Source organism: Melozone crissalis, unplaced genomic scaffold (genome assembly GCF_028551555.1).
Source record: "Melozone crissalis strain CALT ecotype California unplaced genomic scaffold, PUWL_Pcris_2 ptg000033l_1, whole genome shotgun sequence".
Taxonomy (NCBI): Eukaryota; Metazoa; Chordata; class Aves; order Passeriformes; family Passerellidae; genus Melozone; species Melozone crissalis.
Genome location: NW_026535811.1, coordinates 13,389,272 through 13,412,783, shown reverse-complemented (window position 1 = coordinate 13,412,783; position 23,512 = coordinate 13,389,272). Strand labels below are relative to the sequence as shown.

General features: G+C 39.3%; 1 protein-coding gene across 1 annotated transcript in view; it reads right to left on the bottom strand.

Annotated features, from left to right (window-relative positions):
• Nucleotides 1-3,064: 3,064 nt before the first annotated feature.
• CHRM2 (cholinergic receptor muscarinic 2) overlaps nucleotides 3,065-23,512 on the bottom strand; it is an 83,469-nt gene continuing 63,021 nt past the window's right edge. The window contains exon 2 of the mRNA XM_054282021.1: nucleotides 3,065-5,452. Coding sequence (XP_054137996.1) covers nucleotides 4,016-5,413 — 1,398 coding nt within the window. The 5' untranslated portion in view covers nucleotides 5,414-5,452 and the 3' untranslated portion in view covers nucleotides 3,065-4,015. The remainder of the gene's footprint in view (nucleotides 5,453-23,512) is intronic.

The following is a 23,512-nucleotide window of genomic DNA, read 5'->3' as shown; positions in this document are numbered from 1 at the left end:
CAGAAAGAATGCTGACAAGTTTTTCTTGGATTTTGTTCTCACTGGAAAACGGATTTCAAACATTGCTTCAGCTTTCTCGCTTTCTTTCTTTCTTTCTTTCTTTCTTTCTTTCTTTCTTTCTTTCTTTCTTCCTTATTTTTTTCCTTTTCCTTTTCCTTTTCCTTTTCCTTTTCCTTTTCCTTTTCCTTTTCCTTTTCCTTTATTTTCTTTCTCCTTCTTTTTATTTCTTTCTTTCTTCTTTTCTTCCTTTCTCTTTGACCACAGACTTCCTTAATACCCAGAAAAGTTGCCCACTGGATTGATGCATCTCCAAGTTGCTGCTCTCTTCCTGGAGCATGAAGGTAGGGCTGCCCCATGAATGTAGGGCTGTCCCATGACAACACAAATCACTCCCTGTGGGCTGCATCTTTTTGGAAATAATGAAAGAGGAAGAAAAGAAGGGGGCAAGAAGTTCTAGCTGCAGTTTTTTGTTGTCGGTTATAATTTTTGGGGTGTTTTTGCTTTTTCTTGTTGTTCTCATGGGTCATATGCACAGTGTGCTGGGTTTCTATGTGAGACAGAAGTGGCCAGCACAGCACATGGTGTGGATGTGCTGCTGGGATCCTCTGGCCAAGCTGAAGGTGGAGATGAGGCAGCTCCAGCAGCAGGGCCACCCTGGGGACCACAGGGTGCAGGTCCAGGGAAGCCGAGGTTACCCAGGGAGAGCTGCTCTTCAAGACTGACATCTACATCCTGCAGATCTATCACTCAGGAGGAAGTGAAACCTGGGGAACGTGGTTTGGGACACAAAGGAAAGACATGAAAGCTCAAAGGATATTCAAGAAGAAATTATTTTGCGGTTCTGGACCATTAGCACATTTTTGTCTTACTGAGCCACAACCACCTGAAGACTCAAGAACTTCCCAATATCTGAGGGGATGTTCTGCCTCTTCTCTGCCTTCAGGAGGGGTGACACAGTGAAATAAGTGTTGGCTCTGCACCTCCCAGCAGCTGACAATGCACACTAGGCAGACAAGGCTCCATGCAATACCTTGAATATTAGTTGGTTATTTTTCATGTATATAAACCGTGTAGGGGTGTGTATTTGCATGTTTGTATCCATACATAGTTGCACTATGTCATCTATTTTTACACTGTTTAATTGTCTGCAAATATAAGTGTACCATAAACTGTTACAGGGTGGAAACACAGGACTGTGTGTCCTGCAAGCCTTTTAAATATACTATAACACAAATCAAAACATCTTCTGAGATCAAAAGTGAGGGTGGTGCTGGGGAAAAGTGCTGGAAAACTTCCAAATTATGTTTTTCCTTTGCTTGTATTTTTTTCATGAATGCTGGCCCCAAAATACTTTTCTTCCTGTGGTATTTTGAGTGTCATCATATCACATGATGAAGGATTATCATTTCAATCTATCTGCCAGAATTCTTAGCCTGTAGGAGTGTCCTTATCTGTTAGACTAATTCATTATGGACAAGTGATAGCTTCAAATGTGAGAATAAGGGATTTGCAGGCCTGCCAGAAAACCAGAGTTTTAAGATTAAGTATGGCTATACAAACCATTATTTCCCAGTTTGAGTACCTGAACTATTGATACCCACAGCACTTGCTGAAGGAAAGAAGCAGGTGTGTTTCTTTTATGAAACCTTTCTAAAGAAGTCAGATGTAGAAATTGAACATATTTGATTTTATTTTATCTTGGGATTTTATCTGGATTTTTCTAACACTCTAAGAGACTGAACAACCTAGGAATGTGTAAGTCCTTCCTTTGACCTGTCAAGATAAATAGTGAATGAAGTTTTAAAAGGCAAGCAGTGCTCATTTTGGCAAGCTTTGTCATGTAGTTATTCTTTCTTACAAGCAGGAAGATTAAAACAGTGATAGTAGATATGACTCAAGGCAAGTGAGGGTTGCAAAATTAGATCCCTGGCTGTATAGAGACAGTTATATTAGGATGAAATCACTAGGGGTATAAATTCAATGACTTCATATTAAGACATGTTAATCCGGAATTTAACATGGCCTTCATTTACTGCAGTTTAATCCTCCTCATTTTCACTTTCTGCTGGGAACTTGTGCTGCAAAACATGAAAATTGTCATGATACCAGAGTGCTTTGACACTGTCTTCCATTAAGCTTGTCAAATGTAAAACTTAATTCTGCAAGATTAATTTCTCTGTAATCTCAGAGGCTGCTATTTTGAGGCGCATTTTGGAATACTGCAGTTGTTGCATGAAATAAAAAAATGAATTTGTGTCCTGTTTGGTGGGTGGCATTCACTTCAGAAAAGAGATCCTCAGGACATTGTCTATGCTCTTTTTGGGTAAGCATTGTCTATGTTCTTTTTGGTAAGAAAACATATAAATGTACCTTTGTTAGGGCCTGCAAGTTAGAGGTACTAAGAAGGAGTAAATAAAATGTGCATGACTCCCAGACAATCCCTGTTTTCAATAATCTGATACCCTCTGACCTGTCCACAAAATGTTTTGTTTTGCTACAGTAAATACCAAATATTGTAATACTAAATTCTTTGTTAGGCAGAAATGATCTAAATTTCACCTGGTGTCGAGTAGCAAAACATAATTGAACTTACCCCTTGCCAAACTCCCATCAAGACTACTTTAATATCTGTTTTTCTATAATCACAGTTTTCCTGTCTGCATTTTTATTAGTGTTACCCCTTGCCTTACAGTCAAAATATGGCTCTCATGTAATACAAGGCAATGTGGCCAGTATCTTTTCCAGAAAGCAAACATCTTGTGCAGGATTCACCCAGAAAGGACCCCAGTTTCATACTAAGGGCTTAGCAGAGCTTGATCCAGGTGGGTATGTCAGTCTATCTTAATTTTTACCTCAATAAATTAATCATAGACTTATTTTCTGACAGGTTAAGAGCATGGTCATCTAATATTAACTGTTGATTCTGTGATGCCTCAACATACCTCTTCATCTGTACATCCAAATTTAAATGGATATAGCTTTTCATTTTTCTAGTAATAATCTTATTTCTGTTCTTTAGCTGAGACCTTTTTTTGACCACCATGGTGGCTGACTGGATGAGACCTTTAAATTTACAGCTTCTTTTTTTTGATGTTCAGTCTTGCCCTGGACAAGTAAGGTACAGAAAGGAAGAAAAGGCTGATGAAGGTAAAAGACAAATCCACAGGTTGATGTCACGTGATGAATAAAGTGAACAAAATTGTCTCAAAAGCTTTGGTTTACATGGATGCTGAAGAAGTCTTGGCATGTAGCAATCTGGACGAGACCAAGTCTTTTCACTTTGATCTTGACATGATGAGGAAGTCACAGAACAAAAGCCCCTGGGATGGGGCAAGCAGCAGACTTGTAACAATATACAATGATTACATGTTGTGCATAAGAAAACTTTCAGAACTGATGTGGTTTTGGAAATGGTGGTGTCATAAACAACAGAAAAAACTTTCATCATGATTTACCTAACATTAAGCTTCTTACATGACAGTGGCAAAACAACTTTAGACAACTTTGAGCTTTAGAAAATTTCTGCCATGATTGATTTGGATTATGCAATGATCTTCCAAACTCCTATGCCTCTTCCACACAGTTATTATTAAAATTTTTTTTTTTTTTTTTTTTTTTTTTTTACCTGGATGAAGACATAATAAACACACACAGGAAAAAACACAAGAAAAAGAGAATGAAAGAACAAGTATTTTACACAGAATGACCAAAAATCATAGACTTTAAAGCCCTTCTGCAGAATACTCTCAGAAAGTAAGGAACTGTGCCTCCAGTCCACATACTTGAATAATTTCTCAAACATCCCCGTGTCCCAAAGATTTATTTTCATTTATTAAAAAAATGTTTTAAAGTGTAGTCCTCAGGGGTACAGCCAATGCCCCTTATCAGTATTTCCACTAACATCCTGGATTGCACATTCCATAGAAGACCATAAAGTGCTGTAGCATCAAAGGGTTTTTTTGAAATTTAATTTGGAACTTCTCCACCCTTTCCATAATTATTTTCATTATAATTTTTACCTTGTAGCTCCTATATTCTTGTAATGACACATGAGAAGGTCCTTAAAGGTCTTCTTGAAGGTGGCGTTGCAGAGCGCGTAGCAGGCGGGGTTGACGGTGCTGTTGATGTAACAGAGCCAGTAACCCAGGGTCCACACGGTGCCGGGGATGCAGGATGTGCAGAAGCTGTTGATGAGCACCATCACATTGTATGGGGTCCAGGTGATGATGAAGGCCAGGAGGATGGCCAGAATCGTCCTTGTCACCTTTTTCTCTCTAGAAGGGGGTGGTTTCTTTTTGGCTGGCTGCTTTGTCATCTTGACGATCTTCCGGGCCACGCTGTTCTGCTTCTCCTCCCCGTTCGTGCCTACGATCTCCACGGTAGTGTTGGTAGGGGCACAGCAGTCCCCCTTTTGGGACTTGGTGACTATCCTGATGCATGTCAGCTTGGAGTTCTCTGCTTTGACATGGTCTTGGGAGGCAGAAGCTTGCCTGGCATCTTTGGTAGCTTCATCCTCTTTCAAGTTGGAAGCGACTGCACTGATGGAGGTGGAGTCATTGGAGCTCTCCTTCTCCCCTTGAACACAGTTATTGGTCACAGTCTCTTCACTGGTTTTTCCATTCTGAATTTTGCTGTGCTCCAACCCATCCCCGCTGGTCGGGATATTGTTATTGTTTGGTTTCACTATTTTACCTTGGACAAGGCTGGGGGAAACTGTTTCTTGGTTTTGGGCAGCTTCCTTTTTTCCTTTCTTTATCCGACTCTTACTGGCTCGGGAGATTTGCCAGTAAAGGACAGTCATGATGATAACAGGCAGGTAGAAGGCTGCAATGGCAGTGCCAAAAGTGACAGCAGGGTTGGAAAAAAACTGGATGTAGCAGTCCCCATCTGGGACAGTCCTTCCTCCCACAATGAACTGCCAGAAGAGAATTGCAGGGGCCCAGAGGATGAAGGACAGCACCCAGGCGGCTGCGATCATCATGCCGGCCATCTTCGTGGTCCGCTTCACGGGATACGTCAGGGGCTTGGTGACACAAAAGTACCTGTCAAAGCTGATAATGAGCAGGTTCATTACTGAGGCGTTGCTGACCACGTAGTCCAGAGCCAGCCAGAGGTCACACACCACGGGCCCCAAGGGCCAGTAGCCTATCACAGTGTACAGGGTGTACAGGTTCATGGAAAAGATGCCGATGATCAAGTCAGCGCAGGCCAGGCTGAACAGGAAATAATTGTTGACAGTCTGGAGGTGCCTGTTGACTTTGATGGACACCATGACCAGGATGTTGCCAATTATGGTGACTAGGCTGAGGGACCCTGCCACCAGGACGATGAACACCACCTCGACAGTTTTATAGCGGCTCTCCAAGGCCATCACATTTTCAGAGGAAGAGTTTATGTACGTTGAGTTATTCATTTCGCCTCTGGTAACAAGATACCCACTTACAACTTAAGCCTGCAGAGGAAAGAAAAGAAAACAGATACCATCAGGAAGTTAGCCCCTTTGCCTTTAAGGAATGGATCCAAAAAAGCACGACTTGGCAAAAGTTTAAAGCTGGAAGATGAATTCAGGAAAAACCAGTCAGCTTTGGCTAAAGGAAACACAGTGTACAGTTTAGGAATAATAGAACAATAGGCTAGCTCTAAATATGTGAGAAAGGCACACTTTTGGACTGAAAACTACATTAAGTTCTCAGATGTCTTTTTCTCTTTGTTATTTTTTAAAACTAATATTGACCTGAATATTTTGGAACTGAACCTGCATATTATTTTCTTTCTTGCTGACAAAATAGTTCACTTTGCTCATTTCAAACCCTATTCCAGACAAAAAGTCTGGACTGGAGGGAGTGTAACATTGTTATAACCCAAAGTGAAGCTGTGATCTACTGAGAGACAGATCACGGGAAGGAGATTTCTGTTTCTGTCTTTAATTTTCCACCTGGGCATGCTTCTGTGAGGTTTATGGAATGGTTTTTTATCATATCTCCCCCCAGTTTTCTTACCCTGCAGTTTCTTTTTCAGGCAGGACTTACAAAGATTTTGTCACTTCATCAAAATAATTAGTTTGTCAATAAACGGTCTGTTGAACTTAACAAACTTCATAAACTCACCTTAGTTGATAATTTACCTATCTAGTTAGATGCATATATATTTGATTTCTATTTTTTTTCAATTTCAGTAAGATTAAAGTTATTTTTTACTTACTTTTGAGTATTTGTACCTGGATAAGGGATTGTTGTTTGTTTGAGTGTTTTTTAAACATGTTATTATCTTTTGATGCTTACTTGATTGCACTTCTCCCATTATTTTTCAAATAACAATATTTTTAATCTGCATCACATAAAGCTAAAGCAAAAAGTCTGAAATAGACAGCAGGGTAATGCTAAATAAAGAAACAGATATAAATAAGTTCTGTTTACACATAGCAATTCCTTTTGTACCCCTTATACCCTACTGACAGTGCTCAATAAATAGTAATTAAATTGCTAGTGATACACATTTGATAGAAGACTAAGAAAACAGTGCATGCTTTTGCCTCCAGGATATATTCTATCCTTTTGTGCATCCCCTGGAAGTCAATAGAATGCACTAGAATTGGACGGCATCTGAGTGCTCATTATTTATGAGCTGTGCTCAAGGGATTATTGAAGCATGAAGGCCAGATGTGACAGGGAAGTTTGAGTTTTTTTCTAATTACAATATTCTGCTGTTTTCCCCCTCACACATAAGGCATCACTTCTTTAAGGAGTCTCTAAACATGGTGGTGCAATCAAAGGAAGACAAAAAAATAATCTATGTATGGTTCCTCTATACACCAGGGATTAGAAAATTCTGCTCTGGTCCCTCTGACTAACCTGCTGATGCACAGACATATGCAGTCCACGTCACTTCAAAGGAACAATGAATTTTTACTGTCATTTCAGAACTGTGCTTTTTATTTTTTTTTCACTTTTTTTTTTTTCCAGATGCAAAAGAAAGAAGATGATGCAAAATGTCAGCACAGTGGCAAAACCCCTTCTGAACTCTGGGAAAAATAAGCAAGCCTGTCTCTGTGGAAAAGTCAAAATGCTAAACCAGGGTAAAAGGTTTTTTGTCTGAGGAAACTTTGTAATCTTGAAATTTATACTTAGAGAAATACAACTGGCAGAGGGTGGGGCTCATGCATTTGCCTTTGCTGTCAAAAACAGCTAAAATTTTTTTGCCATTTCTATGTTGAAGTGAATACATGAATAAATAGAGGAACATAAGGCTCGACAGACATTTATTTATTGCTATCTATTTACAGGTACAACACTAAAATCCTTGAGATCAGGTCCAAGATAAAATGAGGAAGAAGAATGCTTTAGTTAAGTGTGTGCTTTGTACATTAAGAATAGGCTGAGTGGAATGTAGCAGAATTTCTTCTCTGTGCAAAAACATGCACAGGACACCTTTAATATATAGGACTGACATTTCAGCAATTCCCAGTCTATTTTTCTCCCAAAGCTTCACTGCTGAGCAGCTGGTTACCCAGTTAGATGTGTAAGGCATCAATTTTTTGGACAAGCTAAGAATTTCTCCCAAGCAGAATTGTTTATGGAATTGTTTATGAACATTCTTAGGAGAATGCATTTTTAATGAAGAGGAAAAATCATGCATAGAGATGTATTGATAAAAAAAAAAAATCAGCTGAAGAAGGTTCATGATCTGGTGCACTGCAGCTACCTCTGGTGACAGAAAGTGAGTGTGGGAGCAAAATGGAAATGAGTAAGAGTGGATTAGAGATGAAAAAAGTATGCTTTGTTATAAGGAAACAAGTGTTTCTCTACAATATATTTTTGAAAAACTGTTCAGAAGTTCTATTTTCTTTCCACTGAATAACAAAATTAATTTAAAAAACTTGAAACTTGTGAAACCAAATTACCATTTCCCAGCTGACTTTATTCCTGAGTCATTTCAGGTGAAATTTTTACCCATTTTCACTAGAAATATTGGCAATTCAGTAACAATTCCCTTGATTTTATGGGGATCTGTGGGATGCAAGGAGATGGATGAAAGCTAAAAGCTGATCTTACTTGCTAGGAATAGGATTTCATTGTGTTAATATGAATGGAAGCAGAGCAAAGGAGTCTCTTTCTCTCTTTTTTCATAAAACCTTTCAGCCCTTAAGAACTCTGGTAACTCTGGGCTACAAATTACAAGGGCAGTCACAACTTTCTGAGGTACAGGGAAACATCTGCTGTAAAACATCCAGTAAAAACTTCCCTTTGCCTGCCTCAGTGTGATTGTAAAGTGAAGCATATTCTGCTGTGCGTGTTGATGAGAGGGTGTAGGGCTGGAGAGACAAATCTGATTTCCACTGACATACATGGTCACTCCTCAGAGTACTAAATAACCCACACAGAGGCAGGGGTGTGCAACCTTCCTAACTCAGGAGCCCCTGCAATGCTCTGGGCTCCCTCCTGCTGGCTCCAGCAGGGCTGGTGTTGGAACCCAGGGAATTCCTCTGATTGTCCTGGATGGCTCCAGCCCCTACCAGGGGGCTCAGAGGCCTTGGCACAGAGCCCACGACCCCTGTGCCTTTGATTTTGACCCATGGAGCAAATTACCACCTTTATATGAAGAATTACAAGCCAAGAAAGTTTAAGAAGAATAATAGTTAGTCTGTCACAGGGTGAAAAATACATTTTGGGATTTTTAGAATGGGGTTCAGGAGGCAAGATGGAGGTATTTGAGCGTGTCCAGTCTTTCTCCTTCTTCTTCTTAGCCTCCATCTTCGGGGTGATGGTGGCCCTTTTGGATTGGTTTAAGGTAGAAACTCCCTGTCTAACATAGGTGATAGGTTATTGGGAAGTTATGGTAAATAATGTACATGTTGTTTTTAGTATAAAAAGATAACACTGCTTCGAGGGCGGGCAGTGTGCCATGAGCTGACCTGCCTGACAGACCTCAGCAGGTTGGAGAAAGACTGTATTAGATAAAAAATAATAAACAACATTGAAAATGAGAACAGAAAAATCCTGACTCCTTCCTTGACTCCAGGCTGGGAAAAAAAGGCTTGTAGGTATCTCAGAGTCACTGTGAGCAGCAGAGATTCTGAGAGCTGGCACCAGGTGCACAGAGAGGGCTCTGTTTCTCGTCGTGGCTGCAGCACTGCCTGTGCACTGCTGCTGATTCTGTCCTGCCAGAGCCCATCTCCTGCTGCAGAGGCTGTGGTTATGGGAGCAGATGTTATTCATCAGGCAGACCTACGGGGCAGAGGCATTTTAAGGTAATATGACCTCCTGTGTGAGAAATACCAGATCTTATTCTTGAACAAACAGAGCTCTCCTCTGCAGGCCCATGGGTGTTTGTGTGAGTTGCACAATATGGCACTGGCTCCCATGGGCTACCATAATTTATCCTTCTATACTAAGTGCATTCTTGCTGAACAGAGAATACCCAGAAAAGGCAAGGAATGTCTCTTGTGACCTTAAAAGCAACCGAGACAATTTTCTGAAATATACTTCAAAATATATATGACTTTTTGGAGTGGAAACACCATAATCACTGCACAGAAAATGTACGAAGCCAAGAAGTCCACATACAAAATAATTAATTGTTTGATATTTGAGATGTTCTTAGGAAACATTCCCAGTGCAGTAGTTCCTCCCTCTAAAGAACTCACAGTACTGAAAATCATTCCCTTCTATTGACTGGGCAACAGTTTAGGGCAGAGCTGGGGCATACTTAAGCATTGCATCCTGCTGAGTTGTGCTTTCCACTTACCCTGACAGGAACACATCCATTTGGTGCAGGCAAATTTTGTAGCAAACATTGTAATTTTAAATTTAAAATATATCTCCAACATCTGCCACAAAATAGACTGCAGAAATGTTTGGTATATTGAAAAAAATGGCTGATACATCACGCCTGTCAGAGTTTGTTAGACAAACTCTTCTTCTGTATTGTGCGTTTTGACAAGTTAAATTTAATGGATTTGAATTTAAAGGATTTCATGTCTTCTTTGAATTCTCTGAAACCATATAAAGGTCAAGACATGAAAGAGGCAACAAATGATCAGCACCTGAGACTTATATTTGTGATTTAAACAGGATTACCCAAGAATGTATGTGCATTGCCATTCTGAGGGCACATCTAAGCATCTAAGTCTCAAGCAGAAGGAAATATACTTCTTTAATTTTCTTTTTTTGATCTAGTTCCTCTTCAGCCCCAACCTGTGCAAAATAGATTTGATGTTTGCTGTAGTAATAATGGAATGTTTTTTTCCTGAAATGATTTTTATCCTGAACTGATTTTGATTCTAAATTTCTTCTTGGTACGATTTTAAACTCACGGTGTGAAAAGAAAAAGAGAGAAACAAAATGCCTTAATCTGTAATAAATATCCTAGGTCTGTTAGTCAGAATTTATTGCAGACCTTAAGAGAGAATACATATATATATATATATATATATATATATATATATATATATACACACACATATATATACATATATATATATATATATGTATGTATATATGTATGTATGTATGTGTGTGTATATATATATATAGTCTGGACTTTTGGTAAAAATGCATTTCAGAAAATACCCAAACACCTGAAGACTAAAATCTTCACCATATTAACTATCTTCTGCAATCCTTTTGAAACTAGAAACATCTTTGCTAAGTGTTACTGTCTTGGTGTGGTCTGTTATTTTTTTTTTTCATTTTCATGCACTTTTGTTTATCTCAATCAACACATGTCCTACAAAAAAGTTATTGTGTGGGCCTGCTTGGTTCTTCTTTTCCCCATCTACTTAAGAAGGATACCTAAGGGCAAAATTAAAAATTTCTGCACAGATCTTGATGCAACAGGTAGATCAGAGTCAGAAAATATTTAAAAAAGCAAACCAGCAATGTGCCACAAACAACAACTGAAACAAGGCAAAAATGAAAATATTCCCCCAAAATCAGCAGGGGACTGAGTAGGTGCCAATGCTGGCACCAAAATGCTGCCTCAGGGCACGTTTGGGTCTGAGGGTTTGTAAAGCTGTAAACTCCAACTTGTACACTGCTGCTCCTGTAGGCTAAAACTGTAGAGAAGGGAATACAGAAAAACTATATAGAAGTAAATACAGTGTCATGAGCCCAACTTGTTGATATTAAATATGACATAAGAAGAAGTGTAGACAGCATAATAAAAAAAACCAGCCAAACAAACAATAATCTCTCTATTTTGAGGAAATAAATAAAAATTAAAAAGGTAGCTTTTCCTCAAAGATCTGATAACAAAGTATTTCTAATATATTGGTACCACTGTTGTGATAGTCACCCACTGGTACTAAGGCACATGGAATATTACCTTTCTGATAGTATAGCTTTGGCTGCAGATATGTTTTTGTTTTTTGGGACCTGTGTAATCAAGAGAGAATTTGCATTCTGTCTTTGGGCAGCTGATACCATTACAAGCTAAACTTTGCCTTCCACTGCGCTGGGCGAACCTGAAAAATATGCTTAATACACATGGCTCAGTCTAATTGGTTTTGATCCACAAAAAGGAATTTTTACCTCCTGGACTAGAGAAGATATTTTCTCTAATAATAATGTCATAATATGAGTACATGCCTCCTTATTCTTGCTAGGATTATAATAAAAAAAGTTGGTTCAAAATTAGTGAGAAAATAACCAATTCTCTTGGTGAAGTTATGGGAGGTTTTCCTCTCTGTTCTTGTGGAACCATGAGGTTTATCCAAAGGATAAAAGTGACTGAGCACAATGGTCCATGTGATTCCTTCTGAGGAATGTCATTCCTTGAGTCCCACCTGCAATCCTGTGCACCTCAGCTTGTCAGAGGTGTTGCACAGTAGAGGGAGTTTTCAGAATAGCAATTGGAAAGCAGAAGGTTTCAGTATTACATCTCAGGCAGAGTAAATAGTTAGGGATGCTCTTGCTGTTGAAAGCTAGAAGAGAAGAGCATTTTTTATGTTTTGTTATGTTTTCTGGTTTGTTTTTTTTTAGGTAGCTGTGAAATATGTCTATTGCTTAAGATCAAAATAAATTTATAATCCAGAGAAATCAGAGAAAAAAGAAAAAAATATTCTTTACAGTGTGAAAGGCAAAATGGAAGCATCCCACAGCTTTCTCTAGAGGGCTGTTAAATGGATAGGATCTCCATCTAGAGGCACAGATAAGCAGCTGCCACATGAAACAGTCATTTCCAGCAGTAGAATGGCTTAAAAATATTTTAAAAACTTTTTAAACTCTCAGGCAAAGGAGATCCACATTTTATTGAAATTTAAATTTTGTTATAATTAATGAGAAGAGATATAATTTGACAAAAACTTGAAGCCATTACAGTTAAATATTCCTGGAGCAAGCAGTCTGGATGGAGAAGTATATGACCTGGGATAAGCTCTGTCAGTCAGAGCATGGTTCTGATAACACCACAGTTGTGGTTGTGATCCCTGGATGGACCATTCACTTAAGACCTGGTCTTGGTGATCCTTGTGGCTCCCTCCAAATCAGAATATTCTGTGATCCAGTTAGACTGGGGCAACCCATGCACAGAAATGTACTAAGGCCTGAATTTATCCACTGCAACCACCATTATCACCATTATTTAGTCATAATTTGGGGATGACCCAACTCAAAAAGTTGTTTCACAGAACACCATAAATGGGTTGGAAGAGTGTATGATGCCATCAAAAGGTAAAAACTGGGGACTAGCTCATGCCACCCACATTTCATCAGTGCACCTATACTGATTTCTGCAGGCAGAGGTTATGGGACAGATAGAAAAGGGACATAAAAGTGAGGGATTTCAGGAAGTGGCTTCTCCTTTCTGCCTCGTGCTGCACCACTGCTGCTGGAAGTTCACTGAAGCTCCTCACACCCATCAACCAAACCAGTTTTATCTGACTATAGCTATCTTTTTCAAGCATTTTAGTTAAAATAGTCATGCTAGAACTCAGACTGCAATTATACCTATCCTCAGCCATGAGAAAGGTTATGTCAGCAGAAGAGTTATTGAAGTTTCTGTTCAGATTGAATTGAAGATCATTGGGTTCAAGGGTATCTCTTCTGAAGAAAAAGTGTGGTGCGAGTTAAATAGTCCCTCTGCTGCCCAGCACAAATTGGAGGCACAGAACTTCATAATCCTCAGATCACCTATCACACCTGTGCTGTTAAACACAAAAACCTTATGAGAGCTCTTCAAAGTCCCTGAATGAGAAGTGGTGAAGCTGGTGAAAGAGGAGAAGGATCAGAAAGCTGATTGAAACCAACTTAACATACAAGCAGACCTAAAAAAATCCCCCCAAACCAAACCAAAAAGCAATGAACCAACCCCCTAGACAAAAAAAAAACCCCAAAAAACAACAACAACAAAAAGCAAAACAAAAAAAACCCCAAAACCCAAGCCAACAAACCAACCCAAAAAAACCCCCAAAACAAAAACAAAACCAACAACAACAAACAAAACACCCCTAAAACGAACAAAAAAATCAAAAACCAAACCTCAGGCTTTCTACTCTTTCCTGGTTTATTTTTTTTCTTTTTTCTTTTTGCAAGAGCCTGTAGGAATATTGGTCATGAAAAACCCCCAGAGAACTGCAGTACAGTACAGGGAGGGTCTTTCAAGGAACCAGGGATTAACCCTCTCAACCTGCCAGTGAGTCCAAAAAAGGTTCTGTGATATTTCCCTGAATATCTGCAAATCCCTCCAAGACATAAGGAGTCCTTTTGGGATCATGAATAAACCCATGGAGACTCTCACTGTGTTCATCAGACAGAGTCAGAGTAGAGGGCTTCTGACAGGAATATTAACATATGAGAGCCCAAAGAGACTCTTACTGAAGCTAAAGAAAATCTTTCCTTTTCCCAAGGTTGTAAATGGTGTAAGTACCTGGTTTTTGCATGGGATTTTCTTATTCACTCACAAAGATCTATCAGATAATCCTCAAATCTGCTTTGGAAACTACCTTATTTTTTTTACTCAGCAAATGCTTTTAATATTCCTTTAAATACCATCATGGTCAGTCTTATATGAAAGTCTCAAGAGCCTGAAAATCTAGTCTGTTCTTCTGTGTCCATAAATTCTGGGGCTTTTTACACATATTCCATCTTACTTAACAGCTTACCTAAGATGTAGATTAGGAGCACAGGAAAGAATGGTGACTCAGATATAATAGGGAATGGCTCAAATTCTTTGCAAGGATTTAAACATATATTGAACAGAAGTTCAAACTTGTTTCTGAGAGGGCAGCTAATTTTTTTTTTTTTTTATGCCTGTATTGCTGCAGTCTGCATTTTAAGCAGTGAAATACTGAAGGAACTTAATTAGGTCATTTCCTTACCAGAAAGCAGTGATATCTAAATTTCCAAACCAGAATCTATACTTCCAAGCTCACTCTGCAGTCTGAGAAAAGTTTGTGAAAGATGAAAAGAGAGGCAATGCCTAACAAATTACTCATAAAAACATTTAAAAATCTAAAATAAAGTGTTTGCTACAGCTAATTATAAATATGCTGATCACAACCATGATTGTTTACTGTGGGACTCCACAATCATCTCTCCTTTTGTGAACAGAGAATCTCAAAGATGACATAGTTCTTGCCAAAGGAAGGAAAGATTTATTTAGTAGTTTTTCATAGCTGCTGCATTAGGGTAGGTTCCCTAAGTCTGACTGTGCTGTGTTTCACTTTATGACTGCTACCAACTTTAATTACACAGACTATAGCTACAGACTAATTGTGTTTTGACTCTATTACAGGTTTAACAAATCTGTGTCTAAATCTGGCTCTGATGCATGGGTTCAGATATTGGTACTAACATGCTGCAGCTACTCTTAGCAAGGTAAAATACCTTAGCTTTGCATTAATTTACCAAGCCTCTGTTAAAAAGTAATGTAATGTATAGCAAGTTTAACTTAGTAACAGGAAACTGAGGGACTTGTCTCTGACCATGCACCTTCTGTAAAAATTATATTAATCATCGCAGGGTCAGGTAGACCAAAATTTATAAGCAAATACTCGCAAGCTCTCTGCACGTTTTGGTTTTTAAAGAGATGTTGTAAAGTCTGTTTGCATCAGATTTTGACCACTCTTAAATATTGACCAAAATAAAATAATGGGAACATTTGAAACACAGGGTTTAAGAAAGATTAAACTGGATTATTTGAAGCCAAAAAATTAAAAACCTGGGGGCCATTTACTAGCACAGGATGGAGAAGAGCAGGCCATTACTCTGCGCACAGATCTGCAAACTTCACAAACTCATCTTGTCACTTCAGCAATGAAAAAAATTTCCACTGAGTGATGGTGATGAATGTATTTGATGTCCCTTGCATATTCCATTAAATTTCAAACATGAGTTTTTAATTAAAAGAGAGAAAGAGGTTGATTTTAAAATTCAGAGACCATGTCATTGTATTTACCACATGGGAACCTCTTTTACATTGTGGCAAAAGCACCATGTCAGCTTCATCACAACTGTTGGTATAATGACTTGCTGATAAATCAGCTCTTCTGCCATTTGTGGTGTTGAGGATCTCAAACTCTTTTTCTTACAGTCCTGAAATTCCACAGTTTTGCTGTGCATTACTCTCTGCCCTTCTTTGTCAGACTTATCTGTTACTGTCTGCAAGTTTCCTGCAAGTTTCTGCTTCTACCTCTCCACCTTTCCACAGCACACATCTAAGGAAAAAAAGACTACTGACTAATATATTTCATTTTTTGAGGTCTCACTTTACCCTATTCTTCTGCAGCGGTCCACTTCTCTCAACCTAAATCCATCTTTACATAACAACTCTTTAAATTGGGACTTAGTGGTAAAGCAAACTTATGGGAAGTAAAATTAAATAGGAATAGTATCTAGCAGTGTACCTAGGGAATAATCTCCTCCATCAATCTGCTGTGTCCTGAAGTGTCATGTTGGAGATTAAATCCCTCCCACTGTGCCAAGCAAGAGCAGCAGAACCACCCAGCAGTGTTTGCTGCATTGCAACGTGCCTCCACACAGCACCTACCTGAAGAGCAGACTATACCTAGGGAAAGACACACAAGGATGTGGGGCAAGAGAAAATAATAAATGGGATGAATGTGAGAAAGAAAAATGGGAACAAGACTGAGGCATGTATAATAAGTTGATTAGAAGAAGGCAAGAAAAAGACTTCTGCAAGGGCATTCACACAGGCTCTTCAAATTGTCACCCCTTAATGCCTGTTTTCAGTCAGAATTCCTCACTGACCTTAGTTTCAGTACCTGTCTGTATTATCCCATGACAGCCCACAGAGAGGTAGGGTAACATTTTTTCAAGCCTTGCACTTTGAACAGTATTATGGAAACACTGAAGTGACTTGAAGTTCTGAAATCACACCTCAACTGTCATTCAAATATTTAAGTTCTCAAATCCACTGCCATTAACTGAGACTTGGCCTACATAACCTCTTCAAGGAAGAAATTATTTTTTTCCAAAAAGTTATAGTCTTTTTTCATAATCAGAAATTCCAGTGTATTTATTATACTCAATTATGTGCTCATAAGCTGGTCACACCAACACAGCCACTGCCCAGAGGGGAATTGGATAACCCCTGTGGGAAGGCGGGATGAGGATGGGAGGTGATTTTCCCCTGCTGAAATCTGTGTCTCTGTGCCTCTCTCGGAGTCAGAGGCTGCAGGAAGCCTCAGTGAGCCCACACTGATTTGCAGATGATGTGTTCCCCACTCGTACACTCCTTGTGGAGCTCTTTGAGAGATCTGTGGCTCAAAGGCTCATTTCACAGCTCCTTGCTCTCAGTCACTCACGCTGTAAGCCTGTGACTTCAAAGGGACAGCTGAAAGGAAATGTTTGCAGGGAAAAGGAAAAAAAAAAAAGAAAAAGATTGTCTGCTGGTCCCTTTTTTTCTGTTCATGATATAACAGGCTTATGATGTTTTGGTATAACTGCTTCTCAGTGGGTTATTTTTCACTTCTTTCTATACAAAAACCACAAAAATCCCTGGCAGTGAGAAGGAAAACAGCTGTGTGATGCTTTCATCTTAGAGTGGGCTTGTCAAAGAGCGGGCAAATGACTTTCCATTCTCTAGGCAGGCTCCTTGGGTCAAGCTGGACTGATGTCCAAGCCAGTGTCCCCCAGTTTTTCAGTTTATCCCTTTCAGCAGCAGCACATGCTGAAGCACTGCTGCTCCCTGCTGCAGACCCAGTCACAGAGTAAACAGAAAAATCTGTGAGGGCTCCTGGTGCCCTTTCAGGCTGTGGGCAAATCACTGTCATGACATTTTCTCGTTTCATAGTGTAAATGAGGTTCAGCTCTAAATTCAATACTTTTTAAGGCTTTAAACATGTTACCTACAACATCAGTGTCCTCCACATAGGTAAAGTCCTGAATGTCTTTAATGAAATTTCTAAAGCATTTTTTGTTTGTTTGGGTTTGATTTTTGCTTTTTTTTTTAGTATGTATAAAATTATATTGAAGTAGGATTAGATTTTTTTCAGTTTTTAATTAGTTTGGATCTGTTTGTTGCCCTGCTCTTGATCTGTTGTGACATGCAATGCAATCCCATTGAATGTTCGAGGCACTGAGCAGCACTAAATAATTAAAATGCAGACACTCTTATTTGTAGAAAGACATAGTGGAGGGATTTACAGTCAGGTTAATGTTCAACCTCTTAACCTTTCTAATGTTAGGGTTGGAAAATGTCCTTTAAATGTAATTATCTGCTTCTGTACATTTATTTTGTAAAAGAGAATTTAAAAATGCAAGTTTTCTTCACAGAGGTCTTTCATAATTTTACATTCACTCATAATGATTCTGGTCCTCCTAAACAAATGCTATCCAACCCACCCTGCCACTGACATAGACATTTATTCTCTTCCTAATTGTGTAAGTTTTGTATATCTCAGACCTTGTGATTCAAGGGATAGTGTGCTTTCTCCTTAACCTCACCAAAAGCATTTCCATGGTAGCACATCTGCATTGCATCACCTTTGCAAAGAGGATCAAGCATCCAAAAGATGGCATTCACAAATAATGTAATTATATCTGGTAAGAAGAAAAAATGGATCTTGTGATTTATTCAATTCATACCTCCATAGCTCTGCACAATCTCTTTATAATTGAACATAAGAACACAGTTCATAGCTATTTTCAAATACAGGTGTGGAAGAGAGATTAAGAGAGCTGAACTCTTACACTTTCTCTGGAAGAATCTCTTCTTGTTGCCCAGTAATCCTCACAGGTGAAGAGAGGTTGTCTCTCTACATCAGGCAGCGAGAATCTGATGCTATTTGTCTTGTGAAAACCAGAGTCAACATGACTTCAACTCCCATGTAAATACACATGGACTTCAAACACAAACAGAAATTTGAGTTTCAGGCATTCTAGCAAATTTGTCATGACCTGCAGCACATGATTTGTGATACTTTCTGGTTTTTTCAATATTGGGTAATGTTTTAGAGCAAGTAAATGGTGATGTAGCTTGTTCTGGTGTCTGGCTGAGAATAAAGATGATGTAGTAAAAAGAGGAAAAAAATCATACATTTCCTAGCTTCTCTTTCTAAATCTTGTGATGCACATGGTCTTCTGTGGTCAGGAAGTGGTTCATTCTACCTGCCTTTGTTAGGGTCAGGATAAAAATAAAGCTTTTGTAGTGAATTTGTATAAGTGTGCCAGAAGTTTTGGTTTTGCAAGGCTCTATGCAAGAAGTGACAAGAGACATTTGAGATTTTTCTCTGTCTTAAAAAAAAGTTCATGAAGTTTTGAGACTGACAAGGTAGTACTATTAATGATGGGGAATGTCAAGTAGTTTAGTGCTTCACCTTAGACTTTTTGTTTTCCTTTTGTCCTCCTATTTTTATTTGAGGAGGTGTTATATCACCAAGAGTGACTGCAACTACTCCAGCAAACACAGAAGTTTGTTAGAGGTAATCACAATTCAAGTAATCATTTTTCCTGCTTCCTTAAAATGGGTCTGTTCTGCAACAGATAGAAAATCAAAAGCTCATAATGCCTTCAAAGCATAATCTCTCTTTCTCCATGCGTGTATGTAAAGAATAAATATTTATGATCTGTTGTAGTTTTATTATTTCCTATCTTTTAAATTCTTTACTAATATATTTCTCAACATGCTTGATCTGCATTGCATTTTTTCCTCTTTATCTGTTTTTCTTGTCATTGTGTGCACAAGGGGTTTGGGCAGAACTGTGAATATTAGACAAAGGAAAATAAATCCAAAATGATCAAAATTATATGTGCTAATCAACAATAACCAGTGTTTCTGTCAGAACATGCACACCCATTGAATGTACAGTGTGTTTATGTCTCTCCTCTATATTGTTTGGGTATGAGATTCACAGAATTAATCTGAGCTCCCTCTGTAGCTAACAGAGCTATCTATTCATGACAAAAATACTCAGATAATATTTGCTTGTGCTCGATTCACTTCATCTGCTCTGCACACAAGCTACTTTTGTGCAGGTTTAGAATTAATTAAATATCAGGCTGCTCCTGAAAACAGCAATCACTGGAAGGATATTAGAGAGTGTTCCTGGATTGAGCTGTGAAATTCCACACATCAGCACTGGCCCTGGAAGCCTGACTTCAGAGATTGCTGAGAGCAGGGCTCCACTGTACAAGCTGCATTACTCATCCACACTCCAATTTCAGAGCCTGAAATCTTATGGTAAATTGCTCTGAAAAAAAATCAATAGGTCAAAAGCCCTGTGTATGCCAATGGCAAAATTTCTGTTGCTTTTGGTAGGCTCATGACTATTCTATGAAATAGGCAAGAAACAGGATTCGTGTCTGGGGACTAGTCCTAGTTCATTGTTTTATTAGATCCAGAATAATTTTCTGCTCTTCCCTGCTGTCAACTGTCCTGGGATCACCCTTGCTATTCATCACTTAATAGAAAACTCTGCCTTCAGTACCCATTTGTAACATTACAAGTGCCCAACCAAGCATTTCCTTTTTCTGAAGGACAATATTTCTCTTTTCTCTCCTTAGCACATGGTCATGCAAAACTATCTGGGGCTGTGACTCTTGCCAGTCATATATAGTAAACAACATGACTGTTATTGGCATATATATCTTAAAAAATTTTTGCAAAGAGTAACATTGGTTTCAGGTTTGGAACCTAATGAGCTTCTGATGTTCTGGAGCAGCAGATACTCAGCTCTGCTTTGCAGACTGCTTTTCCAGGTGTATTTGCTGGATAGTGCTCCCCTACTTTTAAGCACCTGCTGCAGTTCACCCATCCTGTTTATGCCCCCATGGATATAACTATTGTAAGTTCATAAAGTAACATGGAACCTTACCTGATAAAAGGACTTGGTAAATGGCAGAGACTAGTAGAATCATCATTTAAAAAAAGAGTATAATAATTGTCCTTTGATGATTGTGATAATCAGCAGAACAACTGAGGAATTAAATACCTTTTTTTCATTCACCTATTCTATGGAGGAGATGTGGCCAACAGGTTTTCTTTATAAATTGGAAATTCAAACTCTGGGAAAAGCTGCAGGGAAAAGAGCTACTGGGATGTCATGGGATGGGATGACAAAGACAAGGTCATCACAGTACAAACAGGAGGAGAGGAAGGAAATTATATGACTGCCATGGGCAAGTGTTCAGACTTTTTGTTCAAGTGAACAAAATAAAATAGACATAAGTCATCACCATTTTTACTCATGTCTTGTCCCTTAAGTGAATAAGACAAAGGAACAAATAAATAACAGCAAAACAAGATGAACTCCCCCACGTTTGTTCTCTCACCTCCTAAACAAAATTTCCTGTAGTAGAAACATTAATACAAGACCTTTGGTACAAGTACTGTTTTTCTGTAGCACCTGTATGCCACTCCTGTGGTTTAAGGTAATGGAAAAACTCCCAGGTAACTGAATATTTCCCCCTGCTGTAAAATCTCTGGGTGGCTTAGACCCAACATTTAAAAACACTTCCAAATGTGAATAACCTCAAGATACCACAGGCGGCCACATCTAACAGTTTAACAAAAGGCCACTAATTAAAGCTCTCTCTGTGCAAAAGGAAAGCAAAAAACAGAGCTCTTTGCTCCTTCTCAAAAGAAAATCAATGGAGACTACAGGGAATTTCTTAGAGAACTGTTGGATGGAAGACTGGTTCTTTCAGCTCAGTCACTGAACCCACACAGAGTGGCTGAAGTGGTGCAGGATTCCCTAGGGCAGCAAGGCTGGGGATAAGAATCACCATTGTGACAAACACGGTGTTTCCTCCTTCTACTCACATTGCTTTTTGCCCTGATCCTCCTAAGTTGTACCACTTTAGGGGCAGTGGCTCTTGACCATTGCTTTAGAATATCTCCTGATTTCCCATAGAACAGAGAGTATGTCCAGGGATGACTGTGCCCAGCAGATCAGAAGTATCTTTAATATAGAGAATTTTAATTTTTTTAAAAATTCTTTTGTTCAGTAACTGATGCATCTTGGAGAGTAGTTTGAGAGCAGACCATATGTCCAAGATCAATGACAAAGGATGTACTGTCAGACAGAGTGAAGCATGGGACCTGTGAGGGAAGGCTGAGGACAGTGAGAGTGTTTAGCCTGAAGAAGAGATGACTGTGGTAGCCTGCCAATACCTACAGGGAATACCTAGTTAGAAGATGGAGCCACTCTTTTTATAGTGGTGTATAGTGGGAGGATGAAATAAAGAAGACAAAATGTTTTGATGACATTGAAAGGAAAAGAATTTTACTATGACACCAGCAAAGCCTTGGATGCAGATTTGTGTACAGGCTCCATCCTTGGAAGTTTTTCAAGACACAACAGATAAAACCCAAAGCAACCTTGTCTGAGCTCAGCACTGACCCTACTTTGAGTATGAAATTGGAGTGGAGACTTCCTGAGGCTGTATTCACATGAATTAATCTATGTTTCTGTGATTCTAGCATATGCCATGAAGTTTGAAGGTATTCTGGATCAGGAAAGCAGGAACACAAATACCTTTAATATACCTTTAATATGGAATCAGACATGATGAAAACAACCCATGTGATTTTGCAGAAAAAAGCCTGTGAGAAAAGCACAATGGAGACAAAAAGGAACCAGCATCATGCAGATGCTTGGCTTACTCAGAGTAAGTCAGCATCTGATCTGCACCAGAATTAAATGCCCTAAAGTTTGTCGAAAAGGAGTCACCTGCCTGCAGTTTGCAATCTGCTGAGAATTGCCCAGAACAATTCCCAGGAGCTGAAGCTGAGATGACCCAGGGAATCTGAAAGAGAGCCCCCTTGCCCCAATTTCTACAGTTCTGACCTGTTGTTGACCACTAGACAGCCTTTGCAGCCAGTTTGCAAAGAGAGACCCTGAGGATAGATGCAAGGGCCTACAGGGAACAGCTTAAGGAGTAAAGATCAGATCTTAGAGGTCTGCCTGATTACAGCATTTTCCTGGAGAAAGGTTTAATGAGAGCAAAGCTGTATGCTGGCAAAATTTCACCACAAGAGCAACTCCTCAGGTGCACACCTCAGCTCATTCCAAAGCAAAATGGAATCAGTGTAATCATTCACTTGTGCTTCACAGTGAACCATGAGTGAATCAGGCTCCATGTTTGTCCCTACCCCTTATTTCTGTTCTTGCCCTACCACAAGTTCACATAGCTGTTGAAATGAATCACATCAGGAGATTCCCAAGCCCTGCACTGTCTGCCAAACAAGTGCTGCCTTGTTCCTAAGCAAGAGAAATGCCTGTTTTGGCAGGCCCTGGCAGAGCTGTGGAATAGCAGGATCACACAGCAGTAAGCCTTTCCATCTCCATTATGTGATACACATCTTTTGCCTCCCCTCCAAATTGCTTTTACTGGTGAGGGTGGCAGCTGTCCATCTCTGATCCCAAGCATGCAGGTCTGGAAGGAGCAGCTGCTTCCTCTCAGCATAATAACCCTGACATGAATGGAGTCTGCAATGATGATGCAGCTGAGATCCATTTTCCAGTGTAAAGGCTCAGCACAGAAGCATCAAGTGTGCCAACCACATACAGTTCAAACTCAAAGGCTCGTAGGAAGGTAGCCAGACTCTTTGGGTCATCATTTCTGCTGTTAACTTGGCGGTTCTGTTGTTCATCCATTGTTGAAGAGGATGAGGGTACAGAGATTCAATCCATTTAAAGAATAGTCATTTCACTGATGCTCTGTGAAGATACCTCCATAATTAGTCCAGCTCTAACTACAACCCAGCCAGACCAGCATTCTCAGTTTTTTGGCTGCCATTATAGTATCAGAAATATACTTTGCAAAATACTTGAGTATGAAAAATAAAAGTAGAAGGATGTGCTTTGGCAGAGCTGTTACATTAGAAGTGATGATGATATTGCACATGATAACACAGAGCTTTTGAAGGAACAGGGTTTTGGCATAAAAGCAATGACTTAGATTGAACTTTTCTGCAATCAGTGTCCATCCCTGAAAAATGTGGGCACAGCACATCATCCCTGACCTCAAAGGCATGTGTGGCACCCAGAAATGCTAATGCTTATGGCAGTCTATTTATCCATTCCAGTCTCTTGTCTGCCCATTTTTTTTCG